General features: G+C 57.4%; 1 protein-coding gene across 4 annotated transcripts in view; it reads left to right on the top strand.

The window, feature by feature from the left end:
- Positions 1-2161, top strand: part of UBE3C (ubiquitin protein ligase E3C) — a 117175-nt gene extending 115014 nt beyond the window's left edge. For all 4 annotated transcript variants that reach the window (XM_080666016.1, XM_080666017.1, XM_080666015.1 and 1 more), the window contains one exon: positions 528-2161. In XM_080666016.1, coding sequence (XP_080522142.1) covers positions 528-698 — 171 coding nt within the window. In that variant the 3' untranslated portion in view covers positions 699-2161. The remainder of the gene's footprint in view (positions 1-527) is intronic.
- The last annotated feature ends 22338 nt before the right edge of the window (positions 2162-24499 follow it).

Below are 24499 nucleotides of genomic sequence, written 5' to 3'. Positions count from 1 at the left end.
GGGCTCAGGGCGGGTGGCAACGGTCATGGTCTTTCCGCTTCTCTCACGTTCCTGTTCTGACCTGTTTAAGAGACACTGAAAGTCGTGTTCAAACTATAATTAGAAAAAAAGACCTTTTTTAGCCCATTTCACATGCCACATGTGTTGTTTAAGTGGAGCTTAATGTAACTGTGGTGAACGCAAAGAGGTCAGAGGTCAGAATCGTGTTTGTGGGCTGTGCTCTTGCCTGTCCTGCCCATCACAGAACGTGTGCTGAATTCACACACACACAGAGCAGCATGGCTGACATGCAGTGTCAGCCAGGGCCTGTCCTGCTCAGGCCGTGGCAGGGCCTCACCCTGGTGTTCCTGTCAAAGTGGGGCCCAGCTCCTGGTGTGTTCTCTGGTCTCACCACGCTGGTCAGCGGGGCATCGTCTGTCCGGATGGGTGTGTGTTGATGCAGATAACGTCACTACAGCGCCGTGGGAGCTGTGTCGTGTTCAGCATTTTAAAATTGGTTGAAGGCCATGCTGGCTGACGTCTTTCAGGAGCTGTACCCCGCCTTCTGCATTCACAACGGCGGCTCCGACCTGGAGCGGCTGCCCACAGCCAGCACCTGCATGAACCTGCTGAAGCTGCCCGAGTTCCAGGACGAGGCGCTGCTGCGCAGCAAGCTGCTCTACGCCATAGAGTGCGCCGCGGGCTTCGAGCTGAGCTGAGCTGAGCTCCGGCCGGCGACCTCTGCAGAGAAGCTGTGCCGCTGCCTCGTAAGTAGCCCCTCCCAGGCCCACGAGGACACTCAGGCTGGGCTCCCACCGCTCTCCTGCCCCTTCATTTTTTACATGATTTCAGTCACTGTCACTTACTCAGATGGGCATTGCTTTTCAAGTAACTTAAATTTAAAATAACATGTCATGTGCCATGCGGCTCATTCAGTAATTTTGCCAAGAACACAGTTTTAAGACAAGTGGCAACTCAGTGAAATTAACCAAAGATGCAGCTTTGGCGTTGCTGATGGGTTCCAGACCTTCCTCGGCTGGGCGCCCCTGGGCTGTGTGTGCCCTTGGATTGGGCGCCCCTGGGCTGAGGGGCCCTGGGCAGGCTCCGGGCACTGCTGCTGTTGTTCACATTGACTGTGGGTTGGGTACTGACTCAGGGGCACTGCTTCTCATGGGCTGAGCTGTTTACAAGCCTGATTGTTCACACTCAAGGCGTCTTTCCTGCTGCCTTTTCCCTGAGGGCGAGGTTGGGGAAGAGATGGGTGGTGGTGGTGTCCTGCGCTTGCTAAGCCATTGCTCCCGCAGGGACGAGCATGCCTGCTTAGGGCGCATTGTGGACCTCCTCACGGTGGTCTGGCTGTTACTGTGGGGTGGGGGGAGGGCGCTCCGTTCTTTCCCATGTGTCTCCACTCTGTCTGGAGAGCTTTGGAGAGAGGGGTCTGTGACCCACAGTAAGTGACGACGTGGGAGCAGACACTGAGCTCGATCCAGTCACTTGAACCAACGCCTGATCAGGGGGCAGCTGGCGTCACCCTGGATGTTGGGGTAACCCGCCATGCTTCTGCACCCTCCGCTTCCTCAATGGTGCTGCTTTGAAGGCGGGACAATCCCCACATGCGCGTCTAGGGAGGAGTGTGGGCGATTTCCGCGCAATCGGCACTTTATCAGGACCCCATGGTTGCTGAACGGCGCGGCGGCTGTGAGAGCAGGGCCTCCTCGCTGATGGCGGCCTGGACTCGGGCACCAGGCTTCTCTCCACGCGGCACCACCCCGGGCTCCGGGCTGTCCCTCTGATCTGACTCGATTAGCAATATCCTTTCACGTGCGGGACTGACTTTTAAGACAATGACCATTATCAAAACATGTAATTTCTTAATTGGAATAATAAATTAAGTGTTAAATGCTATTTGTAGTCTTGATACACACAGAAATAAAATAATTAGGGTTTGTCCTTGTTGATTTTATTTTTATTTCAGGCTGTTTTATGTCGAATGTTCTGTTTCCTCTTGGCTTACCAGTTAATTTGTACATTTTATTTTCAGTATTTTGAAAATACCTGGGACTAAAATGAAATGGGCAGTTATACTTATTTGATTTTTTTATTTTTCCTCAGTGATTCTGAGCTTATTTATTTATCTGTATGTTCCAGTGGCTAAATATTTGCATTAAATGTTTTTTCCCAAGGTTGTGTTGGAGTCATACCCCAAATAGTTGTAGTTGGTTCTATCTGCCCTAGTAATACCACAGCTTCTGTTATCTGTGGGTGCACTGAGGGGGCTGGGCCAGGACTGGCAGCACTCCCTCATCCAGCAGCAACTACCCTCCGACCCCCCACCCCCTGCTCTCATTGGGCAGCACCCCTCCCCCGCCCCCCGGCTCCCCTAGTCGGGCAGCACACACCCCTCCTGTCCCTCCCCCGGCTCCTCTCATCGGGCAGCACCATGGTGCTGAGGAGAGTGAGTCTGAAGGGGTCGCCGCTCTCACGGAGGGTGGCCTTCTCTGTGCAATTCCACTCTCACTGCTGGTGGTGCTGTGCTCAAGGCCTGGGGCCAAGTGAAGGGAGGCTATCCCGGTGTCTTACACACTGTGGTCTTACATGGGTGTTTCTTGGGTGTCCGGGGTGCTCGGCATTCTCTCCCCAAGCGCTGCCCATGACCTGCTACGGGCCTGGCAGCCACAGCCTGGACCACGGGCCACCCAACCGAGGAGGGCGCTGGGGTAACTGTGTGGGCGGCTCCTGAGGGGATGAGGGCGGGTACAATAGCATGTAAGCTGCTAAGACTAAAGAAAGACAAACAGCTAACAGCACATAGGAATGTAAATAAAATAGGAACTCGGGGCCTAGGTAAGAGCCTCAAATAAGCTAACCACAGCTCATGGCTGATTTCCTACAGCCAGACCCCCCAAAAACAAATATAAAACTCATCCGCCGGGTCAGAGAGCGTTACAACAGCTTGGTGACCCATGTGTGGTGATCTGTCTGGAGACGGAGGAGGGGACTGGGCTGGCTGCAGGCGAGGCTCCGTGCATCTCTGCTTCCAGAAGATTCTGGGGGTGAGTGAGAAGCCCACGCACGTTGTGCCTCTGCTTACACGTCTGTGAAGTGGGGCCACTAGATACTCGGTCTTCACAGGATGTCCTTACCGTATGGTTTGAGTCACTGCAGCTCTGAAATCCCACCCATGCCCCCGGGTGCCCAGCATCCTTCCCTCACAGAGCCGGGAGGGACCGGCGCCCTCTCTGCACCCCAATGTTTCAGAGGGGGATTCGCAGTGCACGGGGGCTGCTGTTCCTGGGGGATCGATCTGCGTCGGTGGCCTGTGCATCGTGTGTAACCCACCAAGTGGCTGCTTGACACACCCACCCACCCACCGGATCTGCACCCAGCCCGGCCTCCCTGGGCAGAGCGAGTGTCCTCAGTCCCCCGTCCTGTGGGCAGAACTTGCGCCTCACAGAGCAGGAACCCAACCCGACCTCTCCTTGCTGACAGGCCCTCTGCTTCCTGGTCTCCAGGGGCCCAGGCTGTCCCAGGCCCTTCCTGTTCGGGGTCGCCTCTCCTTGCGCCCCTATCCCAGCACCCCGCCCTTCCTTGCCCATATCATCTGGGGCACCATCTGTCTAGTTTATGTGTTTCACACAGAGTCCTCCCATCTGCACTAGAACCAAAGTGTCACTCAGGCAGGCGTTTCTTCAGCAGCCGCTGTCACCAAGCACCAGGCCTCCCACCAGTGCTCAAGAGGCTCCGTGGCTCCTGGCCACGGGGTCTGCTCCACGGAGGAAGGTTCCCTGACTGGGCATCGTGCACCTGAGCAACTCATGCTCCCAGATTCCGTGTCACGTCATCAGGCCTGGGTCCGATGCCTTCTGCACACACGAGAACACTGCCCGCCTGTCCCGCCAGGTAGACCCAGTCTGCACAGGGACTCAGCAGCGAACAAATGGACAGGGCCTCCACAGACGCTTTTCCACGAAGACGGGCAGGCGACGGCAGGTACAGAAAGGCTGCAGGTCGGGGCAGCTGGGTGCTCAGCTGTCCCGGCGCTGAGCACTGGCCTGCACAGACACTCCCAGGAGAGGACAGGTGGAGGGCGAGTGGGGTGAGAAAACCCTCACAGAGTAAAAACGAGAAACGTTTATTTTACGTTTGTGTGAATCAAGCAAATGACGGTATTGTGTTTTTCCTGAAGGGTCACACGAGGGCTGCTGGCCGTCTGGGTCGGGGATTCTGTATTTCATAGACCAGGTGGACCGCGTGCACCCATGTGCTCATCTCAGACTCCACCACGCTCTTGGGCTCCTTCCCCTGCCTCCCCTGACGTCGCGGCCACACTCAGGACTCCCTCCCCATCCCCATTGCCGGGGACCACCCTCTACTCAGTGACTCCCCAGGACTCGGCTGCTGTGGGGACAGTGGAAGATGCTGTTAGATCAGCAGAGGGGACCCTTACGTCTGGTGCTTTGCTGGGTTGGTCACCTTGTGCACGGTGCCCCTGGCTGCCCTGCCAGACACAGCCCTGGGCAGCGGCTGTGCGGTGGCCCTGCCTCGGACGCAGAGGCCTCAGCGGAGGTTCGGAGCTGCCAGGTGTCCCAGGGCCATGGCCTTTGAGGCCGGGAGACCAGCCAGGTTCCTGAGGAGGGCGCACCTGGAGGGCCTCGCAGGTGTGTGGGTTCAGCAGTCGGGCCTCCAGGAAACAAAGCCCCCACAGGAGGCGCAGAGGTCAAGGAGGTGGCTGGCAGGACTGGGGACGCACGGGGAGATGGGGAGAAATGTCCTCCTTACCCTGAGGGCCAGTCGTGGGCCCCGCAGGAGTGGGGGACCAGCACCCACGGTGCTCAGTGAATGTCTCAGGTTTAGGAGAACGACCACCTACAGACGCCTCCTGTGGGGTTGCCTCTGGTCACAGCCCATGGCCTGTTCACTACAGGCCTTGAGCCCAGCCAGGGAGGCCTGAGAGCCCTGACTGGTGGCCGGGCGAGCTGCCCTGACGACTGGGTGCTGGGAGCTCGGTCGTGGGCTGAGGGAAACGAACAGGAACCAGAGCCTGGCAGAAGGGTGTGTCCCTGGGGCCATGGGGTTGGGTCACATTCCACAAAACACTGGGAATCCACCCCTAGGTCAGGCCCACAGGCCAGGTGATTGGACCCAGCCACCAGCACAGGACAGGATGGGAGGGTGGCGAGGGTGTCCGGGAGTCTGCAGATGAGAGAAGCTGCTTGGAGGGCCTGGGGTGCCCCAGACAGCTTTCATCCCAGGCGCTCCCAGAGGCAGGTGCCTGCAGGGATGCGGCAGGGCTGCCCTGGAGCGTGCAGGCAGCACTGTTCACGTGAGAACCACCGTGATCAGGAAGAGCCGTGACAGGGACTCCCGAGCCGTCTGCACCAGAGACCCAGCCTACCTGTCCCTGCCACCCCCGCCCCACCCCCGCCCCAGCGGAGCTGCCACACACACACCGCAGACCCTGGTGTGGCCAGCATAGAGAGCGCTGGGGCTGCACACAGGCCACATGCCCCCAACACACACATACACACACATACACCCCCCCAAAATGCACACGCATACACATGTGCCCCCCAAATGAACATATACATTCTTATACACACCATCACATACACATGCCTCAAATGCACGCCAGCAAGTGTACACACATCTGCTCCCCTGTGCATTGACAAGGTGGATGGAGCCCTCTGTGGGGCCTGCACTGACCAGAGTGTCAGACGGACTTGCAGGGCGGCCATGTCAGATGTGCGGATGGGGTGGCGGTGAGCACAGGGACCCAGACCTGCAGACCCAGACAGGTGGCAGGTGCAGGTGGAGCCTGGGGGAGGGGGTGACTGTGGACAGGCTGCAGGGGAGGCTCATTCCTGGGACCCAGGAGGAGAGAAACGGATGGGGACCCAGGACACAGGGCCAGTGTCGCTTCACCGAGACATGCGAAGTGCCGCCCGACCTTTACACGCGAGGTCACCTGCAGGGTCACCAGCCCTCCCCCAGCTTCATGCTCGGGCCCCGCCACAGGCGCTGAGTCTGCTGGGATGCTGGGATGGAGCAGAACCCCATCCTGTGTGTGTGGAGCCCAAGGCGGGTGGGGGAGGCACGCCAGTCCAGCTCAGGGCTGCCCCGTCCTGTGGCTGCGCTGTCTTCCCTGAGCCTGCCTGTCTCCATGGCGCTGTAGCTCGAACCACGGACTCAGAGCCAAAGACACCAAGTGTTTCCCCTCAACGGGCCCACAGGCCAGATCCGGGGCTGGGGAAGCCAGTCCTCTGGTTCCTCCGGCCCTGGGTCTGCTCTTGTGGCCGCACCCACCCTCTGCTCCTGTCTGTCCTGTCTCCCTCTGCTTTCTCTCTAGGGCCCCGTGATCATCTTATCTCAATGCCCTCAGCCCCACCGTGTGGGGAGCCTTCACATACGGGGTGGGGGGGGGGCGGGGGGACATCCTTGGGCTCCAGGGCTGCAGGCGGCATTGCTTGCATGAGAGCCACTGTGGGAAGGAGAAGACGTGACTGGCACCTGCTGTCCACAGCAGGTCCCCACACCCATTACATTGTTTTGGTGTCACGACACTCGGTGGTTTTAATTTTTAAATCATTTTCCAGCACCTCACGCCTTGTGGGACTCCTTTTCCCCGGTTATAAAATGAATCCACACCAACATGGAGGTCAAAGATGCTTCCCAAACTAACACACTTGGAGGGGCAGGCGCTCAGGTAGGGCAGGGCCCACGCCGGCTGGGGAGAGGCAGGGCTCCAGGGGACCTGGACTTCAGGTGAGCGCCAGTCACCTCTTAGGGAGCCTTTCGCTTGCGATGCCTGGGAAATGCTTTCACGGCAGGTGGCCTGTTGCTGGTCTGGGATTCTCACTTGCCCAGGCCTCCCTGTGGGACAGGGACACCAGCCTTCCAGCCGCTGCTTCTGCAGACGAGTCCCCCAAAAGGGGAACAACCTACTGCCCGACATAAAATCAGGGCCCGGTCTAGAACCGTGGATGCCGCTGGGACCTGTGGAACAGGCTCTGGGATCCTTCCAGGCCCCACCCGCAGCAGGCCCTGTGCAGGTGTGCGTGCACCTGACCACGCGGAGGCCGACCTCAACTGTGTGCATCCAGTTCATGGTTCCCGAGCACATGCTGTGGGCCCTCCAGGTGCTGAGCTTCCACCAAGAGGATTCCCGCCCATGGAGGGAGCCGGGGAGCAGCCTGGTCTCCTCTGCAGGGTCCTGAAGCTTCCAGGGAGGGTGGAGCTGAAACCTGAGACCAGCTCTGCCCAGAACAGGATGGGACACCAGGCAGAGCTGTGCAGGGCAGGGAACCCAGTCCTGAGGCAGGACATGGTGGTGGCACAGGTGGCTGAGGGCCTGGGAGGGTTCCCAGCATGAGATTCGCGTCTCTAAGAGTGTGCTGGCTCCAGCGGTGGGGCAGCAGGTGGGGAGAGACAGGGACAGGCAGAGGAACCAGTCAGGAGGCGAAGACCCCACAGTGCCCAGCCTGAGGGGCGCGTGCAGGCGCTGCTCACTACTCACTGCTCAGTGCTCACTGCTCAGTGCTCACTGCTCACTGCTCAGTGCTCACTGTTCACCACTCAGTGCTGACTGCTCACTGCTCAGTGCTCACTGTTCACCGCTCAGTGCTGACTGCTCACTGCTCACCACTCAGTGCTCACTGCTCAGTGCTCACTGCTCACTGCTCAGTGCTCACTGCTCACTGCTCAGTGCTGATTGCTCACTGCTCAGTGCTCACTGCTCAGTGCTGACTGCTGAGCAAACCGAGGCACAGAGAGCCGAGTGCCCTGTGAGCCCGGGAACAGGGGCTCTGTAGTGCGCACTCAATGGAGCCAGCAACATGGGCATGGCTGCCCGGACCACTCGGGGGGCCTGCCAGGCGGGCATCCGGCTGGCCGCCTCCAGTGCTTTAGGGACTTGGGAACCAGGTACCTCGGCTACTCCTGGTGAGGCTGGAGGCGGCCTCCCAGGCCAGCAAGGGCTGGCCTGTCAGGGATGGTGTCCCTCAGTCTGATTCTGAGGCATCTATCTGGCGCTCCCTCCAGCCTAGCTGCCAGGCATCTCCACTGTCTCAGGCAGAGTCTGCGATGCCACAGTCCACTGCCCACTGGCCAGGCTCTCCCTCAAGACAGAGGCTATGATGGGCGTGGCCCCGGGGACATCAGGAGACACTTTTGGATGTCACACGGGGGAGGGGCATAGCTCCTGGCACATAGGTGGAAGCCAGGGGTGCTATGCATCTCCTACAGGGCAGAGCGCTCACCTCGGAGCTGCCCTGGGCTGCACTCAGTTCCCACAGTTCCCAAGGCATGAACTTGGGTGACTGCCTCCTGGAGACGCTTGATCCTGGGCCTCAGCGCCCCTGCCCCACCACCACGCCTCTGCATCCCAGGCCTCAGCGGCCCCCGCTGCATCCCCACACACACACGCCCCTGGATCCCGTTCCTCAGTGCCCCCCACGGCACCCCCTACACCCCATCGGGTCCGGAGGTTCCCTCTCGGATGCAGAAGCATCCAGTCTCATGAACAGCCCACAAGGCCAGACAGTGTGGGAGAAGAAAACGCATCTAATCCTTCCGTAATTTAAGACGTGGCTTCAGTTATCTTCCTCCCTCACAAAGCCGTGGGCCATATGAGGACTCTGCTGTCTGTGCCAACAGCCAGTGGACCAGGACGGGGCACAGTGGTCAGTCAGGGCCACCCAGGCCCAAGGAACCTGAGCCAGTGAGATGGAGATTCCAGGCAAACACTCGTTAGCCCAGGTGCATTCACCTGGAATTCCCACCTCACTATGTCCTGTATTTGACCTGGAGGCCAAAGCAGGGGCACAGCAAGGACACCCAGAGTCCCGCCTGCAGCCGAGGCCAGTCCAGGGCCAGCACGGGGGCAGCAGATGGCCAGCCGTCCCTGCGGTCCCTGCACACGTGGCGTGGGCTGCACTGTGTCCTGCCTGTGTGCTGAGCACCATGCCTGGTACAGAGGCCTCACAGAGCTGCTCAGAGGGCGAGGCCAGAGTCCTGTGGGAGCAGATGCCAGGGTCCCGGATGGCTCCTGGCAGTGCCCTCAGGGGCCCTGGGGCCAGGAGGGGCAGTGGGGTGCTGGGAGGGACAGTGGGGGAACAGGAGGGGCAGTGGGAGACTGGGAGGGACAGTGGGGGAACAGGAGGGGCAGTGGGGGGCCGGGGAGGGGCAGTGGGGGAACAGGAGGGGCAGTGGGGGGCCGGGGAGGGGCAGTGGGAGAACAGGAGGGGCAGTGGGGGGCCGGGGAGGGGCAGTGGGGGCTGGGGAAGGGCAGTGGGGGGGCGAGAGGGGCAAGGGGGGCTGCATTGAAGGCCACACTCCCCACAGGATTGGGGTCCACACACTTGCCAGCTCTGAGCCTGGGCCATTCACCCCACCACTCTGACCGCCTGCACACAGTGGCCGTGCCGTATCCGAAGGGCCCGCAGTCTCTCGGGCCAGGCAGGAACCCTGCAGGCAGAGCGGGCGGCACACCCCACTGAGTCAGGGCCAAGGCTGACCTGGGCGGGGCACGGACTCCATGACCTCACGGCGTTGGCTTCAGTCCCTCTGCCACGCAGACCGGGCCCAGGGGGTGGGGGGGTAGGGGAGGGCCTGCAGGAGGTGGGCGTCCAGACCAGGCGGACCTCTGGGAAGCTGCTGCTGACATGAGGGGGCTCTCTGGGCAGGAGGTTCTCTGCCCTACCTGGCCTCTGTCCCTTCTTCCTACCCACCCGTGCCCGGGATACCGTCCCCATACCCCGGGACACCCTCCCCATGCCCTGGGACACCATCTCCATACCCTGGGACACCCTCCCCATACCCGGGGACACCCTCCCCATACCCTGGGACACCATCCCCATACCCTGGGACACCATCCCCATACCCGGGGACACCCTCCCCATACCCGGGGACACCCTCCCCATACCCTGGGACACCATCCCCATACCCGGGGACACCCTCCCCATACCCTGGGACACCCTCCCCATACCCTGGGACACCATCCCCATACCCCGGACACCCTCCCCATACCCTGGGACACCCTCCCCATACCCTGGGACACCATCCCCATACCCCGGACACCCTCCCCATACCCGGGGACACCATCCCCATACCCGGGGACACCCTCCCCATACCCGGGGACACCCTCCCCATACCCGGGGACACCATCCCCATACCCCGGACACCCTCCCCATACCCGGGACACCCTCCCCATACCCCGGACACCCACCCCGTGCCTGGGACACCCTCCCAGGCCGGTGTCCTCAGGGCTTCTTTCCCACAGCTTTCTGACCCGCCTCGCCCTAGAGACACTTGGCTTCAGCGCACGTCCTGTTCTAACCACCTAGTCTCTGCCACGCCACCTGCATGTCCTCCTGGAGGGCGGGGCTGCCGGCACTCATCCCAGGGCCCCACCCAGCCCCAGACATTGTCGAAGCTCAAGAAAAATTTGTTGAATGAACAAGGGGCCTGTTATGGCTGGGGGTGGGGCACTCTGGCCACATGTCGGTAGATTTTATCTTTCTTGAAATACTCCCAACATCTCTCAGCATCTGCATTCATCTCTGTGTATATCGAAAATGTTTCATGCTCGGCCAGCGTGGCTCAGGGGTTGAGCGTCAACCTATGAACCAGAAGGTTGTGGTTCAATTCCCAGTCAAGGCACATGCCTGGGTTGCAGGCTCGATCCCCAGTGTGGGGTGTGCAGGAGGCAGCCAATCAATGGTTCTCTCTCATCATTGATGTTTCTATTTTCTCTTCCTCCCTCTCCCCCTTCCTCTCTGAAATCAATAAAAATATTTTTTTAGAAAATACAGTGTTGTTTCATAAGGAAAATTGGGTTTCGTAGTGTTTATGAGGATCCTTAGCCTGGGCCCGACACCTGAACCTCACTGGGTGCCATTCACATGGCGACACTCCATCCGCCAGCCAGTCAGCACCCAGCACAGACCCGCTGACGGCCGTTGTCATTGCGGCATGCCCGTCCGGACCTGCCAGTGTGAGGGTGGGGACCTGCCGGTGTACTGTGCAGGGTGACTCACCGGCCCTGGCAGACAGTCCGTCACCCACTCCCAGTCCCCCGCGGGGAGCCGGGCCCAGGGGCCTCTCACTGCCCCAGTGCCCCAGACCTCGCCCCCCCCCCCCCCGCTGTGTCTTCTCCAGCTTCTCTGGGCACGGGGTATCCCCAGCCGGGGTGTCTAGATCCATGCTGAGGTTCTGACACGTGCAGGAGAGCTTAGTCCTTCTCCCTGTTTACATGTCTCAGCGGGGCTCTCCTCGGGGTTCGGACAGCACACACATTTCCCAAGAACAGCCGGGCCCCTTGTGCCCAGGCCCACCTCTAGGAAAGCAGGGAGCTCCATCCTGCACTCCTCCCGCTCTGCTCAAAGGACAGGCTGAATGGCAAAGCCGGCTTGTTCTCACTGCTGTGTGAACGACTGGCAGCCTCCTCCAGCCTGTTGGCCTTGTAGGGGGGCGGGGGTCGTTCCTCTAGGTCAGTGGTCGCTGACCTTTTGGACCTCACGGACCACCAGTGGCCCCTGCTGCTCTAGGGCGCATGGGAGACATTCTCATGAGCTGGTATTGCTGGTGGCTGCCCTCAGCCGGCCAGAAGGGACCGAAGGCTCAGGTGAGTCACGCAGGACCCAGCAGTTCTGGTTTGCTGCGGGACTGGCAGGAAAGGAGGGTGGAACCTGGCAGTGGCTGTGAGTCAGGACAGGACAGCGCGCAGGTGTGCCGGCCCTGCAGATGGCTCCCCTGAGGAGCCTGGGTCCCTACCTGTAGCCCGTTGCGGGCCTAGTGCTGAAACCCCACATCAGTCATATGGACTAAGGGTTCAGAGGCTCCAGGAGCCAGCCAACCAGGCAAGTTCATCTGGACCACGCGCAGCACCTGCAGGAGTGGAGTCCAGAGTCCTGAGGGTGAGGGGCAGGGGCAGGTGGCAGGCTGGGGCCTGCACGGTCTCAGCTCCCTGGGGGAGGGCTCCCAATGCACCTGTTGAACCAAGGCCATGACCCTGGGACCTCAGTCTCCTCGCCTCTCATTGAGGGTGCTGTGAGGAGCAGGGCGGTAACTGCTGAGCCTGCGGAGCAGCCGAGGAGTCGACCCTGGTGACTTGTTTCATGGCTGCTTTCGGCCGAGTCTGGGAGGGAGGCGGGGGGCCCAGCTCTGGGGGCCTGCCCTGATGTGGGTGAACCGAGGACAGCACTGCAGGAGCTCAGCCAGTCACAGGGCAGATGCTTGCCGTGGGTCCGCTCAGGAGTGAGGACCCAGAGTCAGACCCAGAGATGGGATGGAGGCTGGCGGGGGCAGGGCTGGAAGGGCAGAGTGAGTGCTTCCTGGTCAGGTCTCCGTTTGGAAAGATGGTAGGGACATGTAGGAGGCAGCCGATCCATGGTTCTCTCTCATCACTGAAGTCTCTCTCCCCCCTCTCCCTTCCTCTCTGAAATAACTGAAAGTATCCTATCTAATAAAAGATTGACCATACCTCTGCTACACCCACAAGCCACGCCTACCAGCCAATCAGGAGCGAGTATGCAAATTAACCCAACCAAGATGGCTGCAGCCACGGAGCGAGCAGGAGGCTTGGGTTTCCTCAGCAATGGAGGAAGCCAAGCTTCCTGCACACCCTGGCCGGCCCAGGCCTACACTCAAGGCTACAAAGTTTCAATTGTAGAAGATAAATAAATCCCAGATACCAGGGCCTCCACTTGGGTCGCCAGGGGGCGTGGCCAGCCCGCAAACCACCACAGGCCCCTCGCCCAGGCCGCCTTACGCACCAAGGGAACCCCCACCCTGATCCAGGACACCCTTCAGGGCAAACCAGCTGGCCCCCACCTGTGCACCAGGCCTCTATCCTATCTAATAAAAGAGTAATATGCAGATTGACCATCACTCCAACACACAAGATGGCTTCCCCCATGTGGTCGAAGATGGCTGCCCCCATGTGGACACAAGATGGCCACCACAAGATGGCCAGCAGGGGAGGGCAGTTGGGAGGGACCAAGCCTGCAAGGGAGGGCAGTTGTGGGTGATCAGGCCAGCAGGGGAGGGCAGCTGGGAGGGACCAGGCCTGCAAGGGAGGGCAGTTGGGGGTGATCAGGCTGGGAGGGGAGCAGTTAGGCATGGATCAGGCTGGCAGGGGAGTGGACAGGGGGTGATCAGGCTGGCAGGTAGAAGCAATTAGGGGCAATCAGGAAGGCAGGCAGGCGAGCAGTTGGGAGCCAGCAGTCCTGGATTGTGAGAGGAATGTCTGACTGCCCGATCCCTACCGGGATTGGGCCTAAACGGGCAGTCAGACATCCCTCAAGGGGTCCCAGATTGGAGACGGTGCTGGCTGGGCAGAGGGACACACATACCCCCACACCCCGTGCACAAATTTCATGCACTGGGCCTCAAGTATTTAATAAAAAGACCCAACTGTTTATCTTCAATCTCTAGCAAGCTGATAGGTGAAAAGTACCACTTGGTTATATCACTTGGCAAAAATTATTATTTTTTTAAATATGTTTTTTATTGATTTTTTACAGAGAGGAAGGGAGAGGGAGAGAGAGCTAGAAACATCGATGAGAGAGAAACATCAATCAGCTGCCTCCTGCACACCCCCGACTGGGGATGTGCCTACAACCAAGGCACATGCCCTTGACCAGAATCGAACCTGGGACCCTTGAGTCTGCAGGCTGACACTCCATCCACTGAGCTAAACCAGTTAGGGCGCAAACATTATTTTTATTACTATTGGTGGTGAAACAATTATTTTACTTTTTAAACAAATCCTTGCCTGAGGATATTTTTCCCATTGATTTTTAGAGAGTGGAAGAGAGTGAGGGAAGGGGAGAGAGAAGAGCCAGAGAGAGAGAGAGAAACATTGATGTAAGAGAGGCACATCTATTGGTTGCCTTCTACACAAGCCTCACAGGGCCTGGGGATTGAGCCTGCCACCCAGGTGTGTGCCCTTCCCTGGGAATGGAACCCAAGGCCCTTGGTGCTCAGGCCGACTATCTAACCACTGAGCCCACCGGCCAGGGCCCCCCCAGACTCTCTACTGGGGTTGGCGGGAATCACCTGGAAGGTTGTGGCCGCAGGCCTGATTGAGCAGGTGCAGGGTGGCCTGGGAATGTGCATGTCTGGCTTCTTCCTGCTGGGGGCGCATGACTAACCTGATAGCCCCTCGGGATGTGTGTCAGCGGGCTGGTCAGGCCCAGGGTTTCTTCAGGACCCAGATGGAGATTGAGGGATCAGAATACACCCAACAAAACAGGACACTTTGGGGAAAAGATCAGTTTAAGCTGGAGACATTTGAGATTCAGAAGACATAAGAAGCCCAGCCAGTGTGGCTCAGGGGTTGAGTGTCGGCCCACGAACCAAGAGATCATGGTTTTATTCCTGGTCGGTGCAAAGGCCCAGGTTGTGGGCTTGATCCCCAGTGTGGGGTGTGCAGGAGGCAGCCGATCCATGATTCTCTCTCATCATTGATGTCTCTATCTCTCTCTCCCTTCCTCTCTGAAATCAATAAAAATATATATATTTTTAAAAAGACGCAAAATAAGACCAGACGGGAAATGAGACCAGAAACTCTCTCTCCAAGGGAGTTTTATGGACTTGAAGGAGACGAAGACCACTCAAACCTGTGTAGACTAACTTCCCAAACTCTCTCCTGCTCATTCTCCTGAAAACCATTATCTTTCCAGAAAGTCAAGTGTTCCCCCCTCAGCTGTGACCATGGAGTAAGCCCCCATCCTGCCCGGCCCTTTGAGTTACCATCACCAAGTCACCCCACACAGCCATCACCTCAGCAACTCGCCCCGGGGATCTGTCTGTCCTCGGGCCAACTTGTGGGTCGGGGACTGAACCCAAGAGGGCAGAGGGAAGTGTTCCCTCTCCAATAAGATCAGCCTGAGCTCACGGGCTGGGTCAGGGTTTATAGCTGTGTGTCCCGGCTAAAGTCACACCCTGCAGAGAGCCTGGGAGGTTCCCCCCGACACCCGCCCTGTTTCACAGCCCCCAGGAGCCCACAGCCGGCAGCTGGGCAAGGAGGCGGCTCTGATGGAGGCCACAGGGCAGCACCATCTCCGGGGCAAGCTGCCCGCGTGGCCAGACCAGCTGAAACCTGGGAGTCCCTTGCATTCTGAATGTTAACCCTTTTAGAGGCTTGAGTGGGTGGTAGTGTTGGGAGGCCCAGGCGTCTGTCAGTGCTGTGGGAGCTGGGCCTGGCCAGGCTGGCATACGGGGTCTGAGCCGCCAGCTTCTATCTCCGATGTGGTTTTTTGTTTTGTTTTTTGGTGGATAAAGAGAAATTGCATTTATTTAGGGAAAGAGGATGGGGATGGGACATCCAAAGGGAAGGGCGCACAGCACCGAGCAAGGGGACTGGAGTGTCCCCTCATACGCGGTGGCTGTCGGGACACTCCTCAGCGGCCTGGCTGAGCTGGGCGGGCTGCGGGTGGAGGCAGGTGTGCGATAGGTGCCTTCAGGACGGTCTCGGGTCCTTGTGGGTCTGACTCCTGGGGCCCAGCGTCTTTTTCCTGGTCTTTTGCTCTCCTGTGGTGAGAAGCTCTGAATCCTACTTGGGGGACACTGAGATCGAAATGCGGGCGCTGAGTAGTCTTTGCTCATTGTCTCGTGAAATCCAAGGATGAAGTCACTGGCGAAGACGGCTGGTGGGATGGAGGTTTATGGGAGAAGCCAGTCCCAGGAAAGGCACCGCGGGGTTCCAGGAGCAGCAGGGCTCGGAGCGTCCTTTCCGTCGCAGTCGGGTGTTCAAGTCTGTTCGTCCAGGTGGAGGCCCAATGGCCACACGCCCTGTGGGCGCAGGGATGAGCCCGGTCACAGGGCCGGCCATCAGGAACCCACTGCGCCTGGAGAAGAGGGAGAGCCACCTCCGAGGTTTAAGGAGTCTGAACGGCCACCTGGCTTCCGGCAGATTCCAGCCTGGACTGGGGAGGAGGCCAGGTGCCCGGAGGTGGCAGGGGGAGCCCCAGGGCTGCTGACCTCTGACCTCGTTCTGCGGGTGCCAGGAGCTCAGCCCATGAAGACAGCGTCCCTCTCCCTGCGCCCTGGGCTCCCACACCCCCAAGTCCACAGGTCGTCACAAGGCCTCATAACCCCCTTGACCAGGGGCAGTGTGGGCACCACTCCCCACCGGCCACCCTCCTCCTCTCAGGATCTGCACTTGCCACTCTGAAGTGCATGTTACCAATTAATAAACATTTTCTAGAAATGCTGCAACTGAAACGACTTGTGTTTCTAAGAGAAGTCGGCAACACTAACTCAGAAATCTGTGGAAGTCTGGTCTGTCCTTGCCTGGAATGGCTTGGAGACACTCAAACATGTTCCAGAGCATGCTAGACAAGGTTAGCATAGGCCCGTGGGAACCTCCCACCAGGCCCAGGCCATCCTGGGAGAGGCCCCAAGCAAGGCGGACTCCAGCCCTGGATGAGGGGTCCTGTGGGGTTGAGAACTCAAGAGGAAGAGCTCCAGGAGCAGGTGCCGCAGCAGGCAGGGTGCCCACGGCAGGCAGGGTGCCCACGTCAGGGACGTTGGAGCCTGGGCCCTGGAAACACACCCAGACCCTCAGTTGGGCTCAGCCAGGTGCCCGCTCGTCAAATACGCAAAAATCTAGTTCATAACAGAATTTGAAATGCAAGTGATCAATGAACTTAAAAAGGGCACTTGAGCACCCTCGCTGGTTTGGCTCAGTGGATAGAGCGTCAGCCTGCGGACTCAAGGGTCCCAGGTTCGATTCCGGTCAAGGGCATGCACCTTGGTTGCGGGCACATCCCCAGTAGGAGGTGTGCAGGAGGCAGCTGATCGATGTTTCTCTCTCGTCGATGTTTCTAACTATCCCTCTCCCTCCCTCTCTGTAAAAATCAATAAAATATATATGTTTTTTTAAAAAGGCACTTGAGCGCCCTGGCTGGTGTGGCTCAGTGAATAAAGCATCAGCTCAGCCTTTGGATTAAAGGGTCCTGGGTTCAATTTCAGTCAAGGGCACATGCCTGGGTTGTGGGCTCGAAGTCCAGTAGGGGGCATGCAGGAGGCAGCCAATCCTGATTCTCGCTCCTCACTGATTTTCTCTCTCTTCCTCTCCCTTCCTCTCTGAAATCAATAACAATATATATTTTTAAAAAGGTACTTGAGCCCTGGCCAGTGTTGCTCAGTGGTTGGGATGTCGCCCATGCACCGAATGATCATGGGTTCAATTCCCAGTCAAGGGCATGTACCTGGGATGCAGGTTTGATCCCCAGAAGGCAACCAATCTATGTGTCTCTCTCTTTCCTCTGTTCCCTCCCTCCCTTCCTTCCACTCTCTAAAAAAATCAATGGAAAAAATATCCTCAGGTGAGGATCAACAGCCACCAAGAGTAGATTGTTATGTCCTGATGCGGGAGGGTGTCCATTTCTCATTATATTATAAGAACAGATCTAAAAACGGGAGCCCTGGCCAGTGTGCCAGCATCGTCTCTGCACCAAAAGGCCAGTCACTGGTTTGGTCTGGGTCAGGATGCATGCAGGAGGCAACGGAACTATGTTCTCTCTCTCACATCAATGTTTCTCTCCCTCCCCACCCCACCCCCCTATCCCTCAGCATGTCCTGGGGTGAGAAGTAAAAAGTGGAAAGCAAGCACAAGGAGCAAAGACCCACAAGCAGAAGAACAAGGCAGACCGCACAGGACGTTCGTCTGGAAACCGTAGCCCTAGTCTCCGATGAAGAGCCGGACCGCCTCCTGGTGCCGGGCCTCCAGGAGCCGCTGTGGCCACGTTGCTGGCCCCCCCCGCCCCCCCCCCCCCCCCCCCCGCAAGCAGGCACAGGTCTGTGGGCTGTTTGTTTCCAGAGCCGCAGCGTTTGTCTCCAGCGGGAAGGGCCGAGGTCGGATCCGCCCGCAGCACCACCTCCTTGACCTGCAAGCGCTGCGGCCGTCCACGCCCAGCGGCTGCTGCCCAACATCCCTTCCCGGACTCGCAGGACTCGCTCTCCTCTAAGGCAGTGGTTCTCAACCTTCCTAATGCCGCGACCCTTAATACAGTTCCTCATGTTGTGGTGACCCCCAACCATAAGGTTATTTTCGTTGCTACTTCTTAACTGTAATTTTGCTACTGTTAATGAATCGTAATGTAAATATCTGTGTTTTCCGATGGTCTTAGGCTCTACAGCAGGTTGAGAACCGCTAGCAGGGTCGCCTAAGACCATCGGAAAACACAGATATTTACATTATGATTCATAACAGTAGCAAAATTACAGTTAAGAAGTAGCAACGAAAATAATTTTATGGTGGGGGTCACCACAACATGAGGAACTGTATTAAAGGGTCACGGCATTAGGAAGGTTGAGAACCACTGTTCTAAAGCCAAGTCTCACACTTTCCCATGGAGGCCCTGTCAGGGGCTGACCTTCGCCCCCACACTGTGTCCCATTGGACACCTAACCTTTGACCCTCGGGATGTGACTGGAGACAGGTCCATGGCGGTGACCAGGTGAGTCACCAGGGTGCTAGGTCTCCAGTGTGGCCCTGACCCTGTGCCCACTGTGTCCCTGTGGGAAGGGACAATGGACACAGACGCGGGGAAGGTGCGGGGAGGCACGGAGGAGGCGCCGTGTGGGCTGGACCGCCTTCTCCTCAGGCCTCTGAGGGACACGCCCGCCGGTGCCTGGAAGCGGGGCCTCAGACTCCAGACAGACCCAGGACGATCCACTGTGTGCTCAGCCCTACGCGGAGAGCCGGGCCCCTGAACAGTTGCCGTGGCATTCCTCACGCCCACCCTGTGTACTCCCCACGCACCCTCAGCTGTTCAGTGTTTGTCCCCAGACACATCTGCGTCTGACTGTGCAGATGCAGGGGTTTCCGCCTCTTCTCAGAGTCTTCTCTACCCTTTGCGGGTCTCACGTGTAGGACCGCCGTGTCGGGGGCTGCAGGCCGGGGCCCAGACCTGAGGGCCGGGCCAGGTGGTGCCCGGCCTGCGGGGCCCGCACGGGTCGGGGCCACACATTCCAACCCTTTTACAGAAAACGTGAACTGCTCCTGCTCTGGCCCCAAAGGCTACACACTGTGTAGTCCATTTACATAAAGTGCTTGGAATGATGACATTTGGGAAATGAAGTGGGAATGGGGGCTCGCAAGGATTAGGGCTGGGGCGGGGATGGGGGAGGCGGTGGGTGCTGGACGTGTGCGGCACCTTTCTTGTGGTGGATACGAAAACCTACAAGAGATCAAACTAAAAGGAGGTGGTGATGCAGGTGACGCACAAGTGCAGGTAAACGGGGCCTAGGGCCTGGCTCAGGTGGGTGGGTTGGGACATTGAGCTATAATTTTGCATGATGTCACCATTGGGGAAACTGGGCAAGGGTTCGGGGATCTCTGTGTGACTCTTGCTTTGTTCTTTTTGTTTGTTTGCTAATCCTCACCCGAGGATATTTTCCCATTGATTTTTAGAGAAAGTGAAAGGAGGAAGGGAGGGAGAGAGAGAGAAACATTGATGTGAGAGAGACACAGCTATTGGTTGTCTCCTGCACGAGCCCCAACTGGGACTGGGGATGGAGCCTGCAACCCAGATACATGCTGTTGACCGGAATCGAACCCAAGACCCTTCAGTCCTCAGGCCGATGCTCTATCCACTGAGCAAATGGCCAGGGCTCTGTGTGATTTTTTTTACAACTGCTTGTGAATCTACAATTATTTCAATAAAAAAAGCAAAACCCACAAAACCATTGTACTATATTCCTAGGACTGGTGTCCTGAAGCCGCAGAATTCAGTTCCCTCAGTCTCCTGGAGGCCAGAATTGGGGTGCTGTGGATGGGCACCTGCTGGGATTCTGGGGAGAAGCTGTTCCTGGCCTGTCTCCTAGATTCTGGGGGTGGCCAGACCCCTCACACCAGCCTCTGCCTCTGTCGCCACCGGGCCATGCCCTGTGTCTCTGTGTCTAAGCTCCCTATCAGGCCACCACCCCTGGGTTTAGCATGACCCTCTTAACTTGATCACACCTGCAAAGGCCTTATTTCTAAACTAGAGGCCCAGTGCATGAATTCATGCACAGGTGGGGTCTGTCCGGCCCAGCCCCAATCAGGGTAGATCGGGGCCGGGCCTGTCGGGAGGAGGAGATGGTGGGAAGTTGGCTGGCTGAGTGGAGGGGCTGAGTCGATTGGTCAGCAGGCCCTGGCCCCGATTGGGATTGGGGGCCAATTGGGGGCCAGCAGCCTGGGGGAGGGGCCATGGGTGGTTGGCCAGCCAGCCCCACCCACTATTGGGGTGGGGGGGCAATCAGGGGTGGGGCCAGTCAGGGGGAGGGGCTGCGGGCTTATTGGGGTGCGGGACCGATCGGGGTCGGTCTGGGGAAAAGGGTGGGGCGTTTGGCTGGCCAACCCCACCCTTGATCAGGGTGGGAGAGTCTCGTAGTGGGCAGTACTTATTTTTTTTTTTTTAACACATTTTATTGATATTTTACAGAGAGGAAGGGATAGGGACAGAGAGTCAGAAACATCGATGAGAGAGAAACATCGATCAGCTGCCTCCTGCACACCTCCCACTGGGGATGTGCCCGCAACCAAGGTACGTGCCCTTGACCGGAATCGAACCTGGGACCCTTCAGTCCGCAGGCCGACGCTCTATCCACTGAGCCAAACCGGTTTTGGCTGGGCAGTACTTATTAAAGGATACTTTTTGAGAACAGTAACTGGGAAGAATGAGAAAAGAGCAGGTTTGAGCCGAAACTGGTTTGGCTCAGTGGTAGAGCATCAGCCTGTGGACTGAAGGGTCCCAGGTTTGATTCCGGTCAGGGGCATGTACCTTGGTTGCGGGCATGTCCCCAGTAGGGGGTGTGCAGGAGGCAGCTGATCGGTGTTTCTCTCTCATCGATGTTTCTAACTCTCTATCCCTCTCCCTTCCTCTCTGTAAAAAATCAATAAAATATATTTTTTTTTAAAAAAAGAGCAGGTTTGAGCAGAGGAATAAGTAAAGCTGCAATGCTGGCCAAGGATCAGCCTCAGCAAACCACATAGAGAGTCTTGGGTCAATGGGGAAAAAAGGAGACATATGTACCTGTTTGGGCTGGTTCGCTGGCCACAGTGGCTGTCATAGCGACCAGTCATTACAGCATTACGGTCGCTGGCTTTTTATATATATAGATAAGGCCCTGTTCACAGGCAACCTGTGCTTCCATATTTCTGTGGGGAGGACATAATTCAATCCCAAGAACCAATCACAGATTTGTTTCTTTTGTTTTTTTAACTTGATTTTACATAGAGACGAAGGGAGAGGGAGAGAGAGATAGAAATGTCAATGATGAGAGAGAATCATTGATTGGCTGCCTCCTGCACGCCCCCTGCTGGGGATCAAGCCCCCAACCTGGGCATGTACCCTGACTGGGAATTGAATCCTGACTTCCTGGTTCATAGGTAGATTCTCAACCACTGAGCCACACCAGCTGGGCCAAACACATTTTTAAATGTTACTGAATTAATAGAGGTTTGGGCCCCTTGGAATTGTCTTCATCAATAAATAATTAGATTATAATGCTGCTACCTGAGGGGCCATGATAATTTTGGGTGTTAAACGTGGTTCTCATAGTCAGATATGGACGTGCAATGCTCATGGTGCCTGCAGGTGAAGATAATATGTTCCCTGCAAACCTTGGCAAGATGGCTGGGGGCAGGGCCGAGACGTGCTGGACGGTGAGGCCAGGAGCTGGCCCTGCTGGGAGCAGTCCTGTCCCCGAGGGTCATCAAGCCACCTGGACCACTAGTGCCCAGATGTTATGCAAAAAGGAAGGTCCTGCCGGGGAGTGAGTGGGCCGAGCGCATCTCCTCATGGAGATGCAGTCGGCCACACTGGGGCTCCTGCAGGAAGATGCACGGTTCTGGCTCACAGGAGCCTCGCGGCTCTGCTGGGGCTCTGAGCTTCAGTTGGGGCAGTGGCAGGGCACCGCCCGGCGTGGGGTGGAGGGTCCCTAAGAGCCATTGGTAACCTCCATCACGGGTGCTCCCTCACCCTGCTCTGTGGTGGCTGCCTGGCGCTCACTGTCACAGCCTGCAGAGGCGGGGCGCCCGCCCTGCCCTGGGGGCAAATGCCCAAGGCTATTGACATGACAAATGGCTGGAATGGGATTTCGGGACTGAGATAGTGGGCACTTCAATTTCCATGATGCCATAGTGCCCCTCTTAAGCATGAGCTATCCTGGCAGCTGGGCCCAGGGAGGCCCAGGGACAGAGCTAGGTGGCGCAGGACCCCTCTGCACCCCAGCACCTCCAAGCACGCAGCCCAAGAGCAGACAGGGGCTTGCACTGCTGATTGCATGCCAGCCTCACCGAGGCACATTCAGTCTGCTCTATCCACTGAGCCAAACAAGTGAGCCCAACAGTTGGGTTTTGCTGAGAGTGTGAGGACGCTGGCTTTCCATGCGTTTGGTGGGATTATAAATTAGAACCTTTGAGGGAAGGCACCTCAACTCTATATATTAAAACCCAAAAGGCACCGTTTTACCGCCTCAAGACTCTATTTTAGGGATTTATCCTTAGGAGAGAGTAGGAGGTAATTTTTAAAAAGGATATAATTGTGACTCATGGGGACATAGAATTAATGCATCCAGATGCCACGCGCCCCCCCCCCCCCCCCCACACACACACACACTAAGACATTACAGCTGGCTCCAGGGCGCTTCCAGGAGCCAAGTGGGAGGCTCCCAAGGTGCTGCTACTTTGTCTGGGACAGCAGCCAGCAGGGCCCCCCGGGGATAATTAATTTGCATTTCTATGGACACAAATCCTTTGCATTATGATTTTTGTTTTGTTTTTTAAATATATTTTTATTGATTTTAAAAAGGAACGGAGAGGGAGAGATAGAAACATCAATGATGAGAGAATCATTGATTGGCCTCCTCCTGCACGCTCCACCCCGAGGATGGAGCCCACAATCTGGGCATGTGCCCTGACCAGGACTTGATCCATGACCTCCTGGTTCAGGGGTCAATGCTCAGCCACTGAGCACGCCAGTGGGGCACATTATGTTTTTTACAATTATAGAGTCACAATCTAGCTAACAGACCATGAAAGGCATGAATACCTGATAGGGGAGCTCCAGGGCGTACTGTAATCACTGTTCACCATTTCAAAGCCTTTTACAATCTTTCCTTCTTCATTTTTTAAGATTTATTTTTTATCTTATGAAATATTTTTAATTGCTTTTAGAGAGAAAGGAAGGGAGAGAGAGAGGGAGAGGAACATTGCTCTGTTCCCTCCCACACACACAACCAGTGATCAAACATGAGACCTGGGCACGTGCCCTGACTGGGAATTGAACTGGCGACCTTCAGGTGGACAGGGTGCCACTCAGCCTACGGAGCCCAAGGGCCAGGACGCTGCTGCTTTAATGAAGTGGTCTCCTGCCTATGTTTAACCCAGCCAGGGCTCCGATATCTCCGATGGGTATGCTCTCACACACTCAGGAGACGATGCCCTGGGCAGTGTCCCATGCACCAAAGGGTTGCCGGTTCGATTCCTGGTCAGGGCACATGCTCTGGTTGTGGGATGTACAACACATTACAACGGGAAATTTAGAAACAACTGAAGTGTCCACAAAGAGAAACTAGTTTGTAAATGCTGGAATTCCCGATAGGCAGTCGGCGCCATTCCTATGGTGACAACACAGTGCGCCCAGCTGTTCTACTCAAGGGCCAGGTGCTGGGATGGGCGCCACATGCTGGGCACCGGGTGCTGGGCTGGGCGCTGGGCTGGGTGCTAGGCAGGGTGCTGGGTGCTGGGTGCTGGGCAGGGCGCTGGGCAGGGCTCTGGGTGCTGGGCTGGGCACCAGATGCTGGGCAGGGTTCTGGGTTCTGGGCGCCAGGTGCTGAGCAGGGCGCTTGGTGCTGGGCTGGGTTCTTGCCCCGGCCCGGGGGGCAGCAACGAGGGCACGCAGGAACCACCTAAGAGAATGAAACAAACAAGGAACGCGAAGAACGGAGGCAAGACAAGGTTCCTGATCAAGCCTCGTTTTTTTATTCGAGTGTCGCGGTATATAAGCACTCAAGAGGGGAGGGGTAGGATAGGGAGTTGCCATGGGATGATTGGTTGGGGACTGGGTATCTGTCCTAGCTGATCGGTTATTCTGATATGGGGGGTTCTTCTGGCCCTTGGGCTCGCGGGCTTTCCTTGTCCTTGCTTTGTCCTTGCTCAATCAGGAAGTAGGGCTGACCAGGAAGTAAGACCAAATTCTTCTTTTATGGCCCCCGGCATCTCCTCCCTTTCTGTTTTTAAGCGGGAGTGGGCTTTAACCGAGCGAGGGAGTAGTGACCCGGCTCCTCCCGTGGGTTTCCCAAGCCCACAGGTAACGACTGTCTCCTCTTGTCTTCATGGCTGAATTATTTCCTGCTAATTCCTCTCTGTTGCAGGAATCCACATGGTCCTGGAGTTTTTTTCTGAAAATATACAAACATATTCTCGACCAGAAGTTAATAAAGGTGTCTTTTCTATAAATTTGAATTGGGATCCTTTTTATTTTTGCCCAAATAATTTTCCTTTGGCTTATTTTGACACCATGTGTGT

Source organism: Plecotus auritus, assembly GCF_963455305.1.
Source record: "Plecotus auritus genome assembly, chromosome: 4".
Classification (NCBI taxonomy): Eukaryota; Metazoa; Chordata; class Mammalia; order Chiroptera; family Vespertilionidae; genus Plecotus; species Plecotus auritus.
This window is presented reverse-complemented; position numbering and strand designations above follow the sequence as displayed.